This window comes from Nematostella vectensis, chromosome 2 (genome assembly GCF_932526225.1).
Source record: "Nematostella vectensis chromosome 2, jaNemVect1.1, whole genome shotgun sequence".
In the NCBI taxonomy this organism is placed as follows: domain Eukaryota; kingdom Metazoa; phylum Cnidaria; class Anthozoa; order Actiniaria; family Edwardsiidae; genus Nematostella; species Nematostella vectensis.
Genome location: NC_064035.1, coordinates 4,196,629 through 4,214,892, shown reverse-complemented (window position 1 = coordinate 4,214,892; position 18,264 = coordinate 4,196,629). Strand labels below are relative to the sequence as shown.

The 18,264-nt window shown below is 42.2% G+C and overlaps 2 protein-coding genes across 2 annotated transcripts; both read right to left on the bottom strand.

Annotated features, from left to right (window-relative positions):
* Positions 1-440: 440 nt before the first annotated feature.
* Positions 441-2,892, bottom strand: LOC5514863. Its single transcript, XM_032384392.2, has 8 exons — positions 2,621-2,892; positions 2,420-2,521; positions 2,130-2,264; positions 1,819-1,953; positions 1,517-1,651; positions 1,206-1,340; positions 903-1,037; positions 441-594 (listed from the first exon to the last, which is right to left on the bottom strand). The coding sequence occupies exons 2-8, from the start codon at positions 2,508-2,510 to the stop codon at positions 590-592; spliced, it is 771 nt and encodes a 256-aa protein (XP_032240283.2). The 5' UTR covers positions 2,511-2,521; positions 2,621-2,892; the 3' UTR covers positions 441-589.
* A 2,054-nt stretch (positions 2,893-4,946) lies between these two features.
* On the bottom strand, positions 4,947-15,409 carry LOC5514862 (growth hormone secretagogue receptor type 1). Its single transcript, XM_048724302.1, has 4 exons — positions 14,302-15,409; positions 6,486-6,687; positions 6,030-6,125; positions 4,947-5,223 (listed from the first exon to the last, which is right to left on the bottom strand). The coding sequence occupies exons 1-4, from the start codon at positions 15,136-15,138 to the stop codon at positions 4,991-4,993; spliced, it is 1,368 nt and encodes a 455-aa protein (XP_048580259.1). The 5' UTR covers positions 15,139-15,409; the 3' UTR covers positions 4,947-4,990.
* Positions 15,410-18,264: the final 2,855 nt, after the last annotated feature.

The following is an 18,264-nucleotide window of genomic DNA, read 5'->3' as shown; positions in this document are numbered from 1 at the left end:
GAGTTTGTCTACAAGTAGCACGTCTATTGTACCAGGAGTGGTTTTTCTGCCGTTGTGGGGGAGGGGGGCGTACCCAGTATTTTTCTTGGGGGGAGGGCTGCGAAATCTGAAAAAGTGGACCTTTATTTCCGGGGGAGGGGTATGAAGAGATTTCTCTGATAAAAATCTGACCATGCCTTTCCAGTATCTCCACGGGACGTTTATTGTTGGATTTGGCTACATACCAGAGTGATCTATCTGATGCTTAATAGTTTTATTTACAAATAATAGCACGTCTATTGAGAACCGAAAGTGGACCTTTGGCCGTTGTGGGAGGGGGGGGCGTTTGCACCCCCTGCACCCCCCTTGTTATTTTGCATATTGTGAATAGCGGCTAAGGGATAAGTGTGATAAAAGAAATTTGAAAACATCCCATCCATCTGTATCAAAGACACTTCAGATCACTAATCATCATTATTTATTTATATCAGTACATCGCATATGGTCGACACAGTTTTATAATGAATTATGTCTAACGTCCTTGCTACTAATTGTACTAAGACCTACAAAACATCAGCTTACAGTTCTCAATGTCTTGATTTTATATGACTTACTCTGAAAAGGAAAAAAAAATAGAATATTAAAACTCATAGATAATAGTTGTGAATATATGAGGAATTTCAATAATCTGATAATTGCAGCCATTTATTTTTGGGACTAAAAACGAGTTGTTATGAACAAACTAGTTTAAAAATGTTTGGTGATGTTGTCCTTGGCATAGGCTGCTTAAAATTTCCTAATACAAGGCAAATGAAATTAAGGTCCCAGAAATATAGAATGGTTGTCCCCTAATTACATTTCCAATTGCTTTTACAAATATCATGAACGACTTACCAAACATATACTTAGAGAACAATACTTACTATTTTCGCAACAAATTGTCCCTGATGGACACAATCCCACCATCTGTGGAAGATCCCCGCAACTTTTCATGCATTCACCATGAAACTGTTCGCTGCACTGGCGTGGAAAAATCGGTGCAAAGCGCTTTCTGCCCTCTGAAAAAAATATATAAAAATATATAGTTCTTCCTATATTTACTATAAAAAGGGACGATTAGAAATGCTCAATCAAAAAATACATTAGATTTTACACAGCAATCAGATAATGCACTAGCAAATATCATGAACGATTTACCAAAACATATACTTAGAGACAATACTCACTATTTTCGCAACAAATTGTCCCTGATGGACACAATCCCACCATCTGTGGAAGATCCCCGCAACTTTTCATGCATTCACCATGAAACTGTTCGCTGCACTGGCGTGGAAAAATCGGTGCAAAGCGCTTTCTGCCCGCTGAAAAAAAAAGAAAATTATCACCAGATCAGAAATAGTTCTTCCTATATTTACCATAAAAAGGAATTAGAAATGATCAATCAAAAAATACATTAGCTTTTACACAGCAATCATCAAATGCACTAGCAAATATCATGAACGATTTATCAAACATATACTTAGACAACAATACTTACTATTTTCGCAACAAATTGTCCCTGATGGACACAATCCCACCATCTGTGGAAGATCCCCGCAACTTTTCATGCATTCACCATGAAACTGTTCGCTGCACTGGCGTGGAAAAATCGGTGCAAAGCGCTTTCTGCCCTCTGAAAAAAATATATAAAAATATATAGTTCTTCCTATATTTACTATAAAAAGGGACGATTAGAAATGCTCAATCAAAAAATACATTAGATTTTACAGAGCAATCAGATAATGCACTAGCAAATATCATGAACGATTTACCAAACATATACTTAGAGACAATACTCACTATTTTCGCAACAAATTGTCCCTGATGGACACAATCCCACCATCTGTGGAAGATCCCCGCAACTTTTCATGCATTCACCATGAAACTGTTCGCTGCACTGGCGTGGAAAAATCGGTGCAAAGCGCTTTCTGCACGCTGAAAAAAAAAGAAAAATATCACCAGATCAAAAATAGTTCTTCCTATATTTACCATAAAAAGGGATTAGAAATGATCAATCAAAAAATACATTAGCTTTTACACAGCAATCATAAAATGCACTAGCAAATATCATGAACGATTTATCAAACATATACTTAGACAACAATACTTACTATTTTCGCAACAAATTGTCCCTGATGGACACAATCCCACCATCTGTGGAAGATCCCCGCAACTTTTCATGCATTCACCATGAAACTGTTCGCTGCACTGGCGTGGAAAAATCGGTGCAAAGCGCTTTCTGCCCGCTGAAAAAAAAAAAGAAAAATATCACCAGATCATAAATAGTTCTTTCTACTTACTAGAAAAAAGAATAAAAATTTTAGCAATGCATTAGATTCAAAACAATTATGGTATCTTAATCAAACTGCGAAATGTCCCTAAAGCATTAATGATAAGGTACCTTTCCTGTCTAAGGGTCGTACTCGTTGTCGTGCGCTTTGGGCCACGCTTAATTCAACGGCCAAAAGAACCACAACAACTTTTAGAAACATCTTTTGGAGTTCTAGAAAAAGCGCGGTAGATGAGAAATACAAGTTATTACATTGGCAGTTTTTAAAAGATGCACCGCACGCTCATTTTTAGAATATCAATCGTTTTGTACCTCGTTGATTAGCTTCTTGGTTAATCTGGCAAAGAAGTGACGACTTGCTCTAAGCTATCCCCTTTTATACCACCTGGGAATGGAATTCACCTTATAGTCTAAATTAGTTATGCAATTTGCTCATACAGCACTCTAGTGCACAAAGACAATCTGTCTGGGAGCAGTTATTGAAAATCGGGCAACTCTTTGTCGAGAGGCAACATTTGCTCGAATGATCAAATTCAATATTAAAGACATTCCATCACGTACTGTAAAACAAACATTTTACTATAAGTCAATCGCGTACACGGGGGGGGGGGGGGGGGGGTGCGCAGGGTATGCTCCAACTCCCCCCCCCCCCTTGGCGGCCAAGAAGTGGGTCATTTCTTAATGAGAAATCTTTATCAAATACTATTCTTTTTCCATATGATACCTAAAGCTCTTTTGCTTTAGTTCGATAAATTTTCGTTTTCAACTAAGAGTTAAGTCAATCGATGAAATTATACTACGGTGTGAACAGGGGGTCTAATATTTATGACAAGTGTTTGTACATGTGATGTGAAGCTCTTCTTTGGCCTATAGACCCCATGATCAATTACGCAGCGGGAGGAGAAGGAATGTTCTTCAGGGCAAATAAGAGTGAATACACTCAGGACACTTAAGTGACTGAGGACTAGGTCACTTAAAAATACACCTATAACATTCTAAATATATATATTTTTAATGAAGCTCTAATATCCAACAGACTCAGCTTATTGTGTCGCTTGAATCCCATAGGGGGAGGGACCATTTAGCTGTAAGCATGAAGGTTGATAGAGAAAACCGCTCTACCCCGGGTAAGGTGCCGTCTACACCCGCAAATTTTTCTTATTGACAATTGACATTTACCTTGTAGACACACCAGCAAAGTTTAATTCCTTGTTGCTGTGTTGTTGTTTGTCCGCGGGATTGGTAGCCACATCTTCGTCATTTTCTTTAACCTATTTTTCGTTTATCTACCAAGCAATGTTCCGCGTAACAACGCTGTTGGTACCAAAGTTGACACCCGCCGCGTATTGGCTGAATAGCTAGAGCGAGATTTTAGTCTGCCTCCATCAATTCTTTAGAATTATTTGGTTCAAAAGTAGAAGATTTTTTCCAAAAAACGAAATATATATATTTTTTTGCGGTAGGAGTAACGGTGAATGTTCCGTTCCACATGTACAAAACGTACAAGTGTCTTTCAAGCGGAACCTCGATTTTGAGATAGAAATTTCTTGGGGTTTCTTTGTGTTTTTCCACCATCTGTGGGGTGGGTAATTTGCCTATTTATCGGAACAACAATAAAACATTCTTAATAACTCGAGTATTTTCGTGAAATCTTTGAGGTTTTGCCTCACTGCAATTCGTGAAAACCCAAACGACTCAGCTTATTGTGTCGCTTGAATACCATAGGGGAAGGGACCAGGGGATCTAATATTCGTGAAAAGTCTTTGTAAATGTGTTGTGAAGCTCTTCGTTTGATCTATAGACCTCATGATCAATTACGCAGAAGGAGGAGAAGGAATGTCCTTCGGGAGAAATAAGCGTGAAAACCCAAATGGACACTCAAGTGACTTGAGGACTGGGTCACTTGAAAAAAAAACCCTCCAACTATATACGAGTTTGAACTCTTGTTTCTCGGGCTGTGATGAGCCAATGATTATCACCACCCATATACTTCTCATTTGCGATATTTTTGCAGATATGAAAATTAAAACGTTGCAAATATATATATTTCTAATAGAATTTTAATATCCAACAGACTCAGCTTATTGTGTCGCTTGAATCCCATAGGGGAGGGATCACTCAGCTGTAAACTTGATAGCGGCTGATAGAGAAAATCGCTCTACCCCGGGTAAGGTGCCATCTACACCAACAAATTTTCTTTAGCAAATTCTTATTGATAATGATACCTAAAGCTCTTTTGCTTTAGTTCGATAAATTTTCGTTTTGAACTTAGAGTTCTTAGAGTTCTTTAAGCGTCAATCGATGAAAATATACTTCAGTTTGAACAGGGGATCTAATATTTGTGACAAGTGTTTGTATATGCGCTGTGAAGCCCTTCTTTGGCCTATAGACCCCATGATCAATTCGTACGCATATATATATATATATATATCTTGGTTTGTAGGAAAAAACACGCGAACTACCGTTTCATCTCTACAAGCCTGTTTCGTGGTTGCCCATTCATCAGGAGATTTAGTGGGTGGGTAGTGAGTGGGCAACCACGAAACAGGCTTGTAGAGATGAAACGGTAGTTCGCGTGTCTTTTTCCTACAAACCAAGATATATCCCGCCCTACACCTATGTATTGAGCACTGTTATATGAACGCCTGCACTCACGCATTATATATATATATACTAAGCTTTTTACAATATGCTTATGGATACATGACTTCTTAGATCAATATCCCGCGTGGCAGCTGGAATAATTCCATCTAGAATACATGCACCATCTACTAAAGCAGTTGGACTATCGCATGAAATTCTGGCTATATCGTCTTTGCTCGTGTGTTTTGTGTCATAGTTATTTATAACTCCGGTTGATATTTGCTCTGTGCCTTCACTGGAATATCGACGGTTTGAAAGGCTCGTGATGATGTCTGCACAGGAAAATAAAAATTTTAGTTTACCTATTAAAGAAGCTACGCCATCAGGTGTGATGGAAAGATTGAAGGAGATATTACACCCTCTATATTAACAGTCCCGACGAAACCCGGCCCGACGTAAATTTTCGGCCTACCCGACGAGCTTTTAGCCTCCCCGGCACCCGGTGAAATTTCTAAGACCCCGGTACCCACGTATCCGTTTTCGTTTGAAAACGCAACCTTTTTGTTCCGTTTTCAAAAAGATTCGCGTCAACACGAAGCGTTTCCATTTTGATTCGACCCGTCCCCACGAAAACGCAGAAACGATACGAAAACGATAACAAGTTCTACAGCGCATGCGTACTCGCGCTCCAAGTGGACTGGACCTGAGTTATCACGCTATCGTTTTCGTAAGGTTCCGTTTTCGTCCGTCCCCACGGCACCAAAAGGGTATCGTTTTCAAATTGTTCCACTCTGGATACCGTTTTCAAATCGTTCCGTTTACGGTCATCGTTTTTGCGTTTCCGTGTGGACGATACCCATATCCGTAATAAAAAGGTTGCGTTTTCAAAGGAAAACGTATACGTGGGGACGGGGTCTAAATCAACCCGACCAGTTTCTTTCTTGAGTGATCGGCGGTGAATAAAAAATTGCGGATCCGGTGGAAATTTCAAACCCGGTGAGTCCCCCCCCCCCCCCCCCCCAAAAAAAAGACGAAAATCTAGGTTTCGCCGCGTCTGTTGCAGAGAGGTGCGATATTCAATGGAGAATTAGAGGTAGGGGATAACACCCTTAAAAACACGCGTGAAATGTACTATTACCTCCAGTATTGCCATTGCTGTCCGTTCCCACGATATAACCGGTGTTGTCGGCGGCTGTCTGAGATGTGACATGCGCAGTGTTTGAAAAGTATACACCTACAAGAATCAAGAGGTTTGGCGATACTGCTGGGGTTAATGCTGAGTGATCATTTATTGGCGAAGTGGGCGCCGTTACTCGATTCGTTACTTGCCCCGGCATGCTATGCGTGTTTTCAGGTCCTAAGATAATACATATTTCGTTAGGGCTCATGGAAGCATTCAAGATCACTTGAAAGGGTGCCCACTATATATAAAACGAATGTCGGGATTCGTTTTACATTTGAATTTATTCTTTCGAAATTTATTTCAAAGAGGGGGTTGAACACGGCTACTGCGGCTCCGCCTGTGAGACAGCTTAGAGTTGAGGGGATACAACCTTCGACGCATGTCTCATTTGCCATTAAAAAGATCACTTACTAGGTACATGTGAGGATTTCCTGCCACAAAAGAATGCCACGATTTGCTTCATAACGTAGATGTAGCCTCTTCGATATCGCTTGCTCATCTTCCCATAAAGCAGTGGGTTCACCACAGCGTGAAGGAAGGACGCCATACTGGCCGCCAGTGATATGGTAGTACGGGGAGGCCGTTTTGTAATCAGGCTTGCGAGGTTGTTAAGCTGTTGGTAGCAGAGTGAGGCACTAGCAAAGTTAGCAGGTAATAGCGCCTGTACCGAGTGAGTCACTAGAAAATGAGTAGCTTTTAGCGCCTGTACAGAGTGAGGCACTGGAAAAGTGAGCAGGTTAAAGCACCTGTACAGAGTGAGTCACTGGAAAAGTGAGTAGCTTATAGCGCCTGTACAGAGTGAGGCACTGGAAAAGTGAGCAGGTTAAAGCACCTGTACAGAGTGAGTCACTGGAAAAGTTAGTAGCTTATAGCGCCTGTACAGAATGAGGCACTAGAAAAGTGAGCAGGTTATAGCGCCTGTACAGAGTGAGGCACTAGAAAAGTGAGTAGGTTATAGCGCCTGTACAGAGTGAGGCACTGGAAAAGTGAGTAGGTTATAGCGCCTGTACAGAGTGAGGCACTAGAAAAGTGAGCAGGTTATAGCGCCTGTACAGAGTGAGGCACTGGAAAAGTGAGTAGGTTATAGCGCCTGTACAGAGTGAGGCACTAGAAAAGTTAGTAGGTTATAGAGCCTGTACAGAGTGAGGCACTGGAAAAGTTAGTAGCTTATAGCGCCTGTACAGAGTGAGGCGGCACTGTAAAAGTGAGTAGGTAATAGCGCCTGTACAGAGTGAGGCACTGGAAAAGTGAGTAGCTTATAGCACCTGTACAAAGTGAGCCACTGGAAAAGTGTGTAGGTTATAGCGCCTGTACAGAGTGAGGCACTGGAAAAGTGAGTAGGTTATAGCGCCTGTACAGAGTGAGGCACTGGAAAAGTGAGTAGCTTATAGCGCCTGTACAGAGTGAGGCACTGGAAAAGTGAGTAGGGTATAGCGCCTGTACAGAGTGAGGCACTAGAAAAGTGAGCAGGTTATAGCACCTGTACAGAGTGAGGCACTGGAAAAGTGAGTAGCTTATAGCACCTGTACAGAGTGAGGCACTGGAAAAGTGAGTAGCTTATAGCGCCTGTACAGAGTGAGGCACTGGAAAAGTGAGCAGGTTAAAGCACCTGTACAGAGTGAGTCACTGGAAAAGTTAGTAGCTTATAGCGCCTGTACAGAGTGAGGCACTAGAAAAGTGAGTAGGTTATAGCGCCTGTACAGAGTGAGGCACTAGAAAAGTGAGTAGGTTATAGCACCTGTACAGAGTGAGGCACTAGAAAAGTGAGTAGGTTATAGCGCCTGTACAGAGTGAGGCACTGGAAAAGTGAGCAGGTTATAGCGCCTGTACAGAGTGAGGCACTGGAAAAGTGAGTAGGTTATAGCGCCTGTACAGAGTGAGGCACTAGAAAAGTGTGTAGGTTATAGCGCCTGTACAGAGTGAGGCACTAGAAAAGTGTGTAGGTTATAGCACCTGTACAGAAAGAGGCACTGGAAAAGTGAGTAGGTTATAGCACCTGTACAGAGTGAGTCACTAGAAAAGTGTGTAGGTTATAGCACCTGTACAGAAAGAGGCACTGGAAAAGTGAGTAGGTTATAGCACCTGTACAGAGTGAGGCACTGGAAAAGTGAGTAGCTTATAGCACCTGTACAGAGTGAGGCACTGGAAAAGTGAGTAGCTTATAGCGCCTGTACAGAGTGAGGCACTAGAAAAGTGAGTAGGTTATAGCGCCTGTACAGAGTGAGGCACTGGAAAAGTGAGTAGGTTATAGCGCCTGTACAGAGTGAGGCACTAGAAAAGTGAGCAGGTTATAGCGCCTGTACAGAGTGAGGCACTAGAAAAGTGAGTAGCTTATAGCGCCTGTACAGAGTGAGGCACTGGAAAAGTGAGTAGGTTATAGCGCCTGTACAGAGTGAGGCACTGGAAAAGTGAGTAGGTTATAGCGCCTGTACAGAGTGAGGCACTGGAAAAGTGAGTAGCTTATAGCGCCTGTACAGAGTGAGGCACTGGAAAAGTGAGTAGGTTATAGCGCCTGTACAGAGTGAGGCACTGGAAAAGTGAGTAGGTTATAGCGCCTGTACAGAGTGAGGCACTGGAAAAGTGAGTAGCTTATAGCACCTGTACAGAGTGAGCCACTGGAAAAGTGTGTAGGTTATAGCGCCTGTACAGAGTGAGGCACTAGAAAAGTGAGCAGGTTATAGCGCCTGTACAGAGTGAGGCACTGGAAAAGTGAGTAGCTTATAGCACCTGTACAGAGTGAGTCACTGGAAAAGTTAGTAGCTTATAGCGCCTGTACAGAGTGAGGCACTGGAAAAGTGTGTAGGTTATAGCGCCTGTACAGAGTGAGGCACTGGAAAAGTGTGTAGGTTATAGCGCCTGTACAGAGTGAGTCACTAGAAAAGTGTGTAGGTTATAGCACCTGTACAGAAAGAGGCACTGGAAAAGTGTGTAGGTTATAGCGCCTGTACAGAGTGAGGCACTGGAAAAGTGAGTAGCTTATAGCACCTGTACAGAGTGAGGCACTGGAAAAGTGAGCAGGTTAAAGCACCTGTACAGAGTGAGGCACTGGAAAAGTGAGTAGGTTATAGCGCCTGTACAGAGTGAGGCACTAGAAAAGTGAGCAGGTTAAAGCGCCTGTACAGAGTGAGGCACTGGAAAAGTGAGCAGGTTATAGCGCCTGTACAGAGTGAGGCACTGGAAAAGTGAGTAGGTTATAGCGCCTGTACAGAGTGAGGCACTGGAAAAGTGAGTAGGTTATAGCACCTGTACAGAGTGAGGCACTGGAAAAGTTAGTAGCTTATAGCGCCTGTACAGAGTAAGGCACTGGAAAAGTGAGTAGGTTATAGCCCCTGTACAGAGTGAGGCACTGGAAAAGTAAGCAGGTTATAGCGCCTGTACAGAGTGAGGCACTAGAAAAGTGAGTAGGTTATAGCGCCTGTACAGAGTGAGGCACTGGAAAAGTGAGCAGGTTATAGCGCCTGTACAGAGTGAGGCACTGGAAAAGTGAGTAGGTTATAGCGCCTGTACAGACTGAGGCACTAGAAAAGTGAGTAGCTTATAGCACCTGTACAGAGTGAGTCACTGGAAAAGTTAGTAGCTTATAGCGCCTGTACAGAGTGAGGCACTAGAAAAGTGTGTAGGTTATAGCGCCTGTACAGAGTGAGGCACTGGAAAAGTGAGCAGGTTATAGCGCCTGTACAGAGTGAGGCACTGGAAAAGTGAGTAGGTTATAGCACCTGTACAGAGTGAGGCACTGGAAAAGTTAGTAGCTTATAGCGCCTGTACAGAGTAATGCACTAGAAAAGTGAGCAGGTAATAGCGCCTGTACAGAGTGAGGCACTGGAAAAGTGAGCAGGTTATAGCGCCTGTACAGAGTGAGGCACTAGAAAAGTGAGTAGCTTATAGCGCCTGTACAGAGTGAGGCACTGGAAAAGTGAGTAGCTTATAGCGCCTGTACAGAGTGAGGCACTGGAAAAGTGAGTAGCTTATAGCCCCTGTACAGAGTGAGGCACTGGAAAAGTGAGCAGGTAATAGCGCCTGTGCAGAGTGAGGCACTGGAAAAGTGAGTAGGTTATAGCGCCTGTACAGAGTGAGGCACTAGAAAAGTGAGCAGGTAATAGCGCCTGTATACAGAGTGAGGCACTAGAAAAGTGAGCAGGTAATAGCGCCTGTACAGAGTGAGGCACTGGAAAAGTGAGTAGGTTATAGCGCCTGTACAGACTGAGGCACTGGAAAAGTGAGTAGCTTATAGCACCTGTACAGAGTGAGGCACTGGAAAAGTGAGAAGCTTATAGCGCCTGTACAGAGTGAGGCACTAGAAAAGTGAGTAGGTTATAGCGCCTGTACAGAGTGAGGCACTGGAAAAGTGAGTAGCTTATAGCGCCTGTACAGAGTGAGGCACTAGAAAAGTGAGTAGCTTATAGCGCCTGTACAGAGTGAGGCACTAGAAAAGTGAGCAGGTTAGAGCGCCTGTACAGAGTGAGGCACTGGAAAAGTGAGCAGGTAATAGCGCCTGTACAGAGTGAGGCACTAGAAAAGTGAGCAGGTTATAGCGCCTGTACAGAGTGAGGCACTAGAAAAGTGAGTAGCTTATAGCGCCTGTACAGAGTGAGGCACTGGAAAAGTGAGTAGCTTATAGCGCCTGTACAGAGTGAGGCACTGGAAAAGTGAGTAGGTTATAGCGCCTGTACAGACTGAGGCACTGGAAAAGTGAGTAGCTTATAGCACCTGTACAGAGTGAGGCACTGGAAAAGTGAGAAGCTTATAGCGCCTGTACAGAGTGAGGCACTAGAAAAGTGAGTAGGTTATAGCGCCTGTACAGAGTGAGGCACTGGAAAAGTGAGTAGCTTATAGCGCCTGTACAGAGTGAGGCACTAGAAAAGTGAGTAGCTTATAGCGCCTGTACAGAGTGAGGCACTAGAAAAGTGAGCAGGTTAGAGCGCCTGTACAGAGTGAGGCACTAGAAAAGTGAGCAGGTAATAGCGCCTGTACAGAGTGAGGCACTGGAAAAGTGAGCAGGTTATAGCGCCTGTACAGAGTGAGGCACTGGAAAAGTGAGTAGCTTATAGCGCCTGTACAGAGTGAGGCACTAGAAAAGTGAGTAGGTTATAGCACCTGTACAGAGTGAGGCACTAGAAAAGTGAGTAGCTTATAGTGCCTGTACAGAGTGAGGCACTGGAAAAGTGAGTAGCTTATAGCGCCTGTACAGTGTGAGGCACTGGAAAAGTGAGTAGGTTATAGCACCTGTACAGAGTGAGGCACTAGAAAAGTGTGTAGGTTATAGCGCCTGTACAGAGTGAGGCACTGGAAAAGTGAGTAGCTTATAGCACCTGTACAGAGTGAGCCACTGGAAAAGTGTGTAGGTTATAGCGCCTGTACAGAGTGAGGCACTGGAAAAGTGAGTAGCTTATAGCACCTGTACAGAGTGAGGCACTAGAAAAGTGAGTAGGTTATAGCGCCTGTACAGAGTGAGGCACTAGAAAAGTGAGTAGGTTATAGCGCCTGTACAGAGTGAGGCACTGGAAAAGTGAGTAGCTTATAGCGCCTGTACAGAGTAAGCCACTGGAAAAGTGTGTAGGTTATAGCGCCTGTACAGAGTGAGGCACTGGAAAAGTGAGTAGCTTATAGCACCTGTACAGAGTGAGGCACTAGAAAAGTGAGTAGGTTATAGCGCCTGTACAGAGTGAGGCACTAGAAAAGTGAGTAGGTTATAGCGCCTGTACAGAGTGAGGCACTAGAAAAGTGAGTAGGTTATAGCGCCTGTACAGAGTGAGGCACTGGAAAATTGAGTAGGTAATAGCACCTGTACAGAGTGAGGCACTGGAAAAGTGAGTAGCTTATAGCACCTGTACAGAGTAAGCCACTGGAAAAGTGAGTAGCTTATAGCGCCTGTACAGAGTGAGGCACTAGAAAAGTGAGCAGGTTAAAGCGCCTGTACATAAATCTTCAAAAGAAAGTGTGCATTTCCTGTAGATATAATATCCCCATCCTCACTGTTAAGTACCGCCACAACTGCCTTTCACCGCCTTAATGTCAAGATTGGTTGATATGCCTGGATGTTACCATGATGTGATAGTAGCAGCAACAATTTTTATTGTTAAAAAAGATATGGCCTTTAACAGACAAGTGTAAATAGTTGAATGGGCCCACTAATGTCTGGAGATATTTTGTGTGGAGTAAGTCATTTATTGGGACAAGAGAGCATAAGATAAGAGAGAGACACTGCTTTTCATAGATTCGACATGTCAATCACCCGCGCACGAATGAGCCAATCAGGAAAGAGATGATGCAATAACACCCACAAATGTCCCACAAAAAGTCGGCAATCACGGCAAAAAGATTGGTTTGAGTTATTTTTCTGCGAATCTGGACAAGCAAAATAATCATTTTCCGGTCAGCGTAGAAAGTGATAGTCCTGTTTTCTTTGACCGGCCACTTTTAGTGTAGAGTTGGGTCTCAAATTGCAGAAAAACACGTAAAATTTCAAAAAGCAAACAAACCAAGAACAGTGTAAGGTCTACCATTAAACTTGTGTTTGATATTATCCTAGGTTACTTCAATTACATATAAGAATGCCTGGAGACTGTCGTTTGTATTATTGCTGTAAATCTTGACATTTGCCGATAAAACTTGTTGTTAGTTAAAAGTCAGGCGTAAACAGCGAATTCTCTTCTACTTTTCCCCGCACTTAAATCACTGCAAGTTGACAAAAATAGCTTTGAAAGCACATAAACACATAGTACCTACCGAAGAGAGCACCGCTTTATCTTATCATTTCCAAGTTTTCGTATTTCGAGCCGGATTCGGTTCGTTTCCATTCAACAACCAAACTTGTAGTTATCTATTTCTATGCTTCTCTAGAAGATTTTCACCAAGTTTGGACAACAAATCAATTTCTATCATGTTAGGTGACCGTCTTTTATTTCCCAATTCCCAGGAAAACCCCTATAAACGTCCATATTAGATAAACCCGAGCAGGATTCACAGACCTCATCCGACATGTACAATTTGTGGGACATTTGGGTTGCACTTCGTTGGCTTCTATTTGCTGCTTTCTGATTGGTTATTCGTGCGCTCGTCGGATCTATGAATTACCCGCGCGCCATGTCGATTCCGAATCTGGCTATTTTTAGTAACCACCACCACACCACTGCGCGTGAGGATTTGCTCCTTTTATTTTGTCCTACTCCCCCGCGGGTTGCTTGTTGTTATTTTGCCAACTCGATAGGAATGAAAAGAGATCATCTAAAATAACTCGGAAGAAGAAAACAAGTCTTACTTAAGTAAGCAAGATTGGCAAATATACTCACTTAAAGCTAAATCCCTGAATAGTTTGACCGTTTTTGTTTTTCTGAGCGGCGAAGTCAAGTGAAGAAGAAAGAAAAAACAGACGAGCGATAAAACGGCTGTGATACCACGTTTGATTCATATCCCGACTCCAGCTTGTATAATAACAACATAATAATATGACATATAATAATAACAACATCAAAGAAGTACAGTAATATCTCCCTCATTATTTCCTCACTATTACAAAAGCTCAGATACTTCAGCTTGCTGGCTTTGATCATCAAAAAAATGCATTTCCTCCCTACAAGGATAGGTTTATGAAATGTATTTTTCAAGGATTCCTTCTCAATTCACCGGAATATTTACAAAAATCAATATCATATCTAATGTCTAACTTACAGATTTCGTTTGACCATTAGGAAGATAATGAATGTTGTGAAACCACGAAGAAGCAGCAAGTTAGAGCGAAAACGGTGTTTGAAGCACGAGGTTTTCCGCTCTTGATTTCGAATAAAATCTCGTTTTCGAAATATTGCAATCCTCGAAGTACTATCCCCTTAATAAACCGCAACTGCCCGTTTCCTTGATGCTAGAATGAAATTTTCGGTGGTATTTGTGCAAATAGGGTGTTTTTTTTTTCGGTTTCAAGTCACAAAACAGCGGCAAACAACAAGATGGAAATGCCAAAGCGCGGGGGAAGGGTGAGTAAAAATGCTCACGCGCAGTGGTGGGGTGGTGGTTACTAAAAATAGCCAGATTCGGAATCGATATGGCGCGCGGGTAATACCAAAGTGTCCCTCTCTTATCTTGTGCTCTCTTGATTGGGACAAAAGCACAACATTAGCATAAATATTATCTATTTTTAGTATTGATAAAAAACGTGCATCTATCCTTCTTTGACACCCGCTAGCCACGACCCGACCTTCGTCCATAATAAAGGCTTAGTATTCATACTTACCAGAAAAGGCATCCAGCTAACGAAGAACACGACGACAACAATAGCCATCATGAGTGTCAGACGACGCACACTCGTCATACCTGCAGTCTCGTGGGCACGCGAGCCTCCACGCCCTCGGCTACGGCTCGAGTATTCCTCGCACAATGCCTGCTTACTGACCTTACGTAATGGCATTTTCATCATCGACTGGCGACGCAGAAATTTTCGACCTGAGACCTTGATGGCGATGAATGACAAAAGAGTAACAAGTAGCATGAGACCCCCAAGCACCTCAAACAAGATGGCGTACTCGATGCCAATATCGTAGAGTTGGTAGGGGCAGGCCTTTTCGTGTTTATGAAAGCTTGAGTGACCGACTCCTATGAACGAAAGTCCTCCACAGACTAAAGAAAACACCCAAATGGCGAGGATGAGTTTAGAGGTTCTCGGGATGGTGACCATTGTTCTGTGTCTAATGGGGTATACCAACAGCAAGGCTCGTTCAGCGGCCATAAAGGTGACCGTGCTCGCAGAAGCAGTCCTAAACGTGTATAGCAGCACAATAAAACTATCACACGAGCGCTGAGTCCAAGGAAAGCGTAGGAGATACTTGATAAAGACGACCATCTGAAGAGCGATACCGGAATCCAAAAAATCTGCTAGAGACAGCGAGAGAATGAGGATATCTGGAGCAGTTCGCTGTCTGTAGCTGCAGAAGGCGAGTATTACCAGTAGATTACCAAGGATTACAGTGATGCATGCCAACTCGAGCACCATTACCATTGACAATGGCAAACTTGAGGCTATTTGAGCTGGCGCGGATGTGTTTGTTGAACTGGAGACGTTTGAGAGCTCCATTGCCAAGGCTGTCTTGAGGATATCTATGAAGCTTTCCCCGGAGGTACGGTATATATGCAGCTTTAAATTAAAAACGAACCTTCAACCGCTACTTCAATTGTAATGCCCGGTAAATATCGAGTTGTTATCCGTAAGAATCTTTGTTTTTGACGCCGCCTTGTTAGACTTTTCATATCCAAATTGAAAGGTCATGGCCAAAGAATTTGTAACGGTGGTCTTTTTTCTGGTGTTGAAAAAGTAAACAATAATATATCATTATTATATATATACATATGAAGACCAAATCTCGAATAATAATCTAGGCATGAGTATACAGCACCAATTTCATCATTTAATTATTTTTTTCTAATTTACTTTAACAGCATGTTAAGTATATAATTTAGAATGATAAAGAATAGAAAATTCTCGAAAATATGTATAGCATTTAATATTTCTTTGTTTGTGGTGTCTGGTTGGGTGAAGTGTTCAGGAGATCAAAAATATAAAATATTTGCTGTTGGGCATCAAAAGCTAAACGTTATACTGTACTGACTTTATTTTCTTGGCTAAAAGGTTATTTGTTTTATTATAAAAAAAAAAGGTTTTTTGTTTCTCTTACCAACTCATCTATGTCTGGAAAAATCCAAAAAACTGTAAGAGTACAACTGTACGGTATTACTAACCTACATCAATTACCAGCCTCTAGGAGGTTGGCTTGTGCGATTAAAAAAAGGTGGCGTGTGTTTCCACTGAATCATTTACAAAACCATCAACCATTTCTCGTTTGTCGAACGTAGCTCCTTTGAGTTTACTTCAAGTTTACTCCGGAACGTGATAAATGTTCTAGCTTATTATATTTGATTTTTTGACGAATGAGTCTTTATGATCAAGGATTATGTTAAAGTGTCAATGGAAATAGAATTTCAACAGACTATCCAAGGTAACGAAACACCGCTTTTAACGGTATATAATGCTTTGTAGTTCGCACTCACTTCAGCCAATGCTAGTCACATCAGTGTCAAAACTTGACGCTTATCTGATAGCCCCGGAATCGCGGAATGTCAACTTACCTGGGGCCTGTAAAGAGCGGGTATACATAGCCAGCCATTGAGCTAACAAAACAGTGTTTGTCTTACAAATGGACGATCAATATTATTAACAATCCAATGACTCCATCTGTTAAAAATGTTAAAATTGGGTTTTTAGAATGTTGACTTTTTAGATCATCTTTCAGATTATTTTTAATGACAGTAAAGGGTACCGACCCTTTACTGTCAGACATAACAAAGGAAATTTTTACTGTTGCAAAAAAGGCTCATTAATTGCGTTAGCACGTTATGCATGACATGGTCAGTACTTCATGTAGGGTTAGGGTTAGGGTTGGCAGGTCATAGGATCATACTTTTTAATTGCATGACGACCAATGCCTAAATGCACAGGAATACCGGTTAGAGGTTTAACCAATAGACAGGTATCCCATACATACAAATCCATACGCATTTTGAAAGCTCTCCGGCGACATTGGTTGTCGGCAAATCTTTCACCTTCAAAGAAACCACTCTCCAAGAGAAGAACAAACAATAATAAAAGCTTTATCTCAAAAGGCAACGCGGATAGATTATGTTTCATGGTAATGCGGCAACTCGTTTACTTAGCGAACGAAAAGGCTTTGCCGCGGACGATGCTATGGCGGGCATGGGAGACTAATGGTAATTAAAGTCTGTTTTAGCAAATATGTCTCGCATGGCACTATTGTTTTGTTTCTTTCTTGAATCTTATTTTTACATTTATATAAGTGAACTGATAGAAACAAACAGGAAAAAGCTCTGCTAGCATGGTACATGAACTATTTAAAGATCGCGCACATTCAGCGTAATTCAGTTAACTTTTCTTCACGAAAGATATGCACGTTGCGCGACTGAGCACAGGAGAACAAAATGCTAAAAGCTGGTTCTCACTAGGACGCAAGCGCAAGTGTAGGCGCAAACGGAAGCGCATACTACAAGAAGGTGAGAATCCGACAATCACGTGCTCTGCGCGTGCTCTTACGTCCAAGTGAGAACAGCGTTCTGTGCGTGATGACGAAATCCCAACACACTACTTTAGCAACACCCCAACTCCCAAGAGACGATAGCATGAAAAAGACCCCGATATTTTTTATATTTTTTACACCTCAGCGAGCTGTGCGTGGCGTAACCGACTAAGACAGGCATGGGATCCTGGTTATTGCCTCCCCATTAATGTGCAGGTACCTCAGGTTCCTTTGTATTGTACATATATCTGCTCATAACAGTCAGTGCAGCTAATTAAATTGAAGACATTAATGCTACACTGGTGTTTCCCGGAGCTGCCAGGAAAGTTTGCTCGAATGGTTTTAATCGGGAGATATGTAAAAGGCTTTACACGCAAAAATATGTCAAAGAGGGCGATAATAACGGTCGTACCTTGTCAGAATTCCCATTCCTCATTCCACCGTGCTCATATAAGCAGTCTGTCGGTCAAAATGCTCTTGTCGGTCTACCTGTGGAAATGGACCAGACATCGCCGCCATATTGAAAATTACCCAGAGGACCCTGGGTACGAGATTGCTGTGAGACAAAAGAAAAGAAAGCCTGGAGAGAGTCTGACGTCACAACTCTTACTAACCACAGGGAACCCTATCAGGCTGCATAAAAATGCGCATTCTGTTCATTTTATCCGATCAAATGATACGCGCTGATTGACATGCGATAAAGCTCAGAGTGTTCGCAATCACAAACAAACACAGGCAGTCCAAGCTCTTGATTAGTCTATTTCTAGAAGACTATTGAGATTTTTCGATAAACGGCTTTGAAGATATAAATTAAGTAATGCTCCGTGTAAGAACTACGGTGAATCGATAGGTCCTGCGGCAATAGGGGTTCGTTATCTTTTTAACTAATCTAATTAATATTGCTATGCTTATTGGTTCAAGACGCTCTGCCCGCCAAATTTGAACTTTGGAGTCACATTTCTCTGAAATAAGTGCTCTTGCACTCATATTCATTAGGGGGCTTAGGTTCGAAGTAAGAAAGCTTTCAACCTTTGCATTTTTGTTAAAATCGTATGTTCGGAGCATGGAGAAATCCCTTTCGGATATCTGCTAATAACTTTTTATACTTCACTTAT

Bases quoted from the DNA above. Each gene is read 5' to 3' on its own strand.
- LOC5514863 (XM_032384392.2), bottom strand. From the start codon at position 2,510: ATGTTTCTAAAAGTTGTTGTGGTTCTTTTGGCCGTTGAATTAAGCGTG. The intron at 1,954-2,129 runs GTAAGTATTGTT...TTTTTTTTTCAG, and splicing joins GACAATTTGTTGCGAAAATA to CGTGCAGAAAGCGCTTTGCA. The intron at 1,341-1,516 runs GTAAGTATTGTT...TTTTTTTTTCAG, and splicing joins GACAATTTGTTGCGAAAATA to CGGGCAGAAAGCGCTTTGCA.
- LOC5514862 (XM_048724302.1), bottom strand. From the start codon at position 15,138: ATGGAGCTCTCAAACGTCTCCAGTTCAACAAACACATCCGCGCCAGCT. The intron at 6,688-14,301 runs GTAAGTATGAAT...TGCTACCAACAG, and splicing joins TTAGCTGGATGCCTTTTCTG to CTTAACAACCTCGCAAGCCT. The intron at 5,224-6,029 runs GTAATAGTACAT...TTTCCTGTGCAG, and splicing joins CAGCAATGGCAATACTGGAG to ACATCATCACGAGCCTTTCA.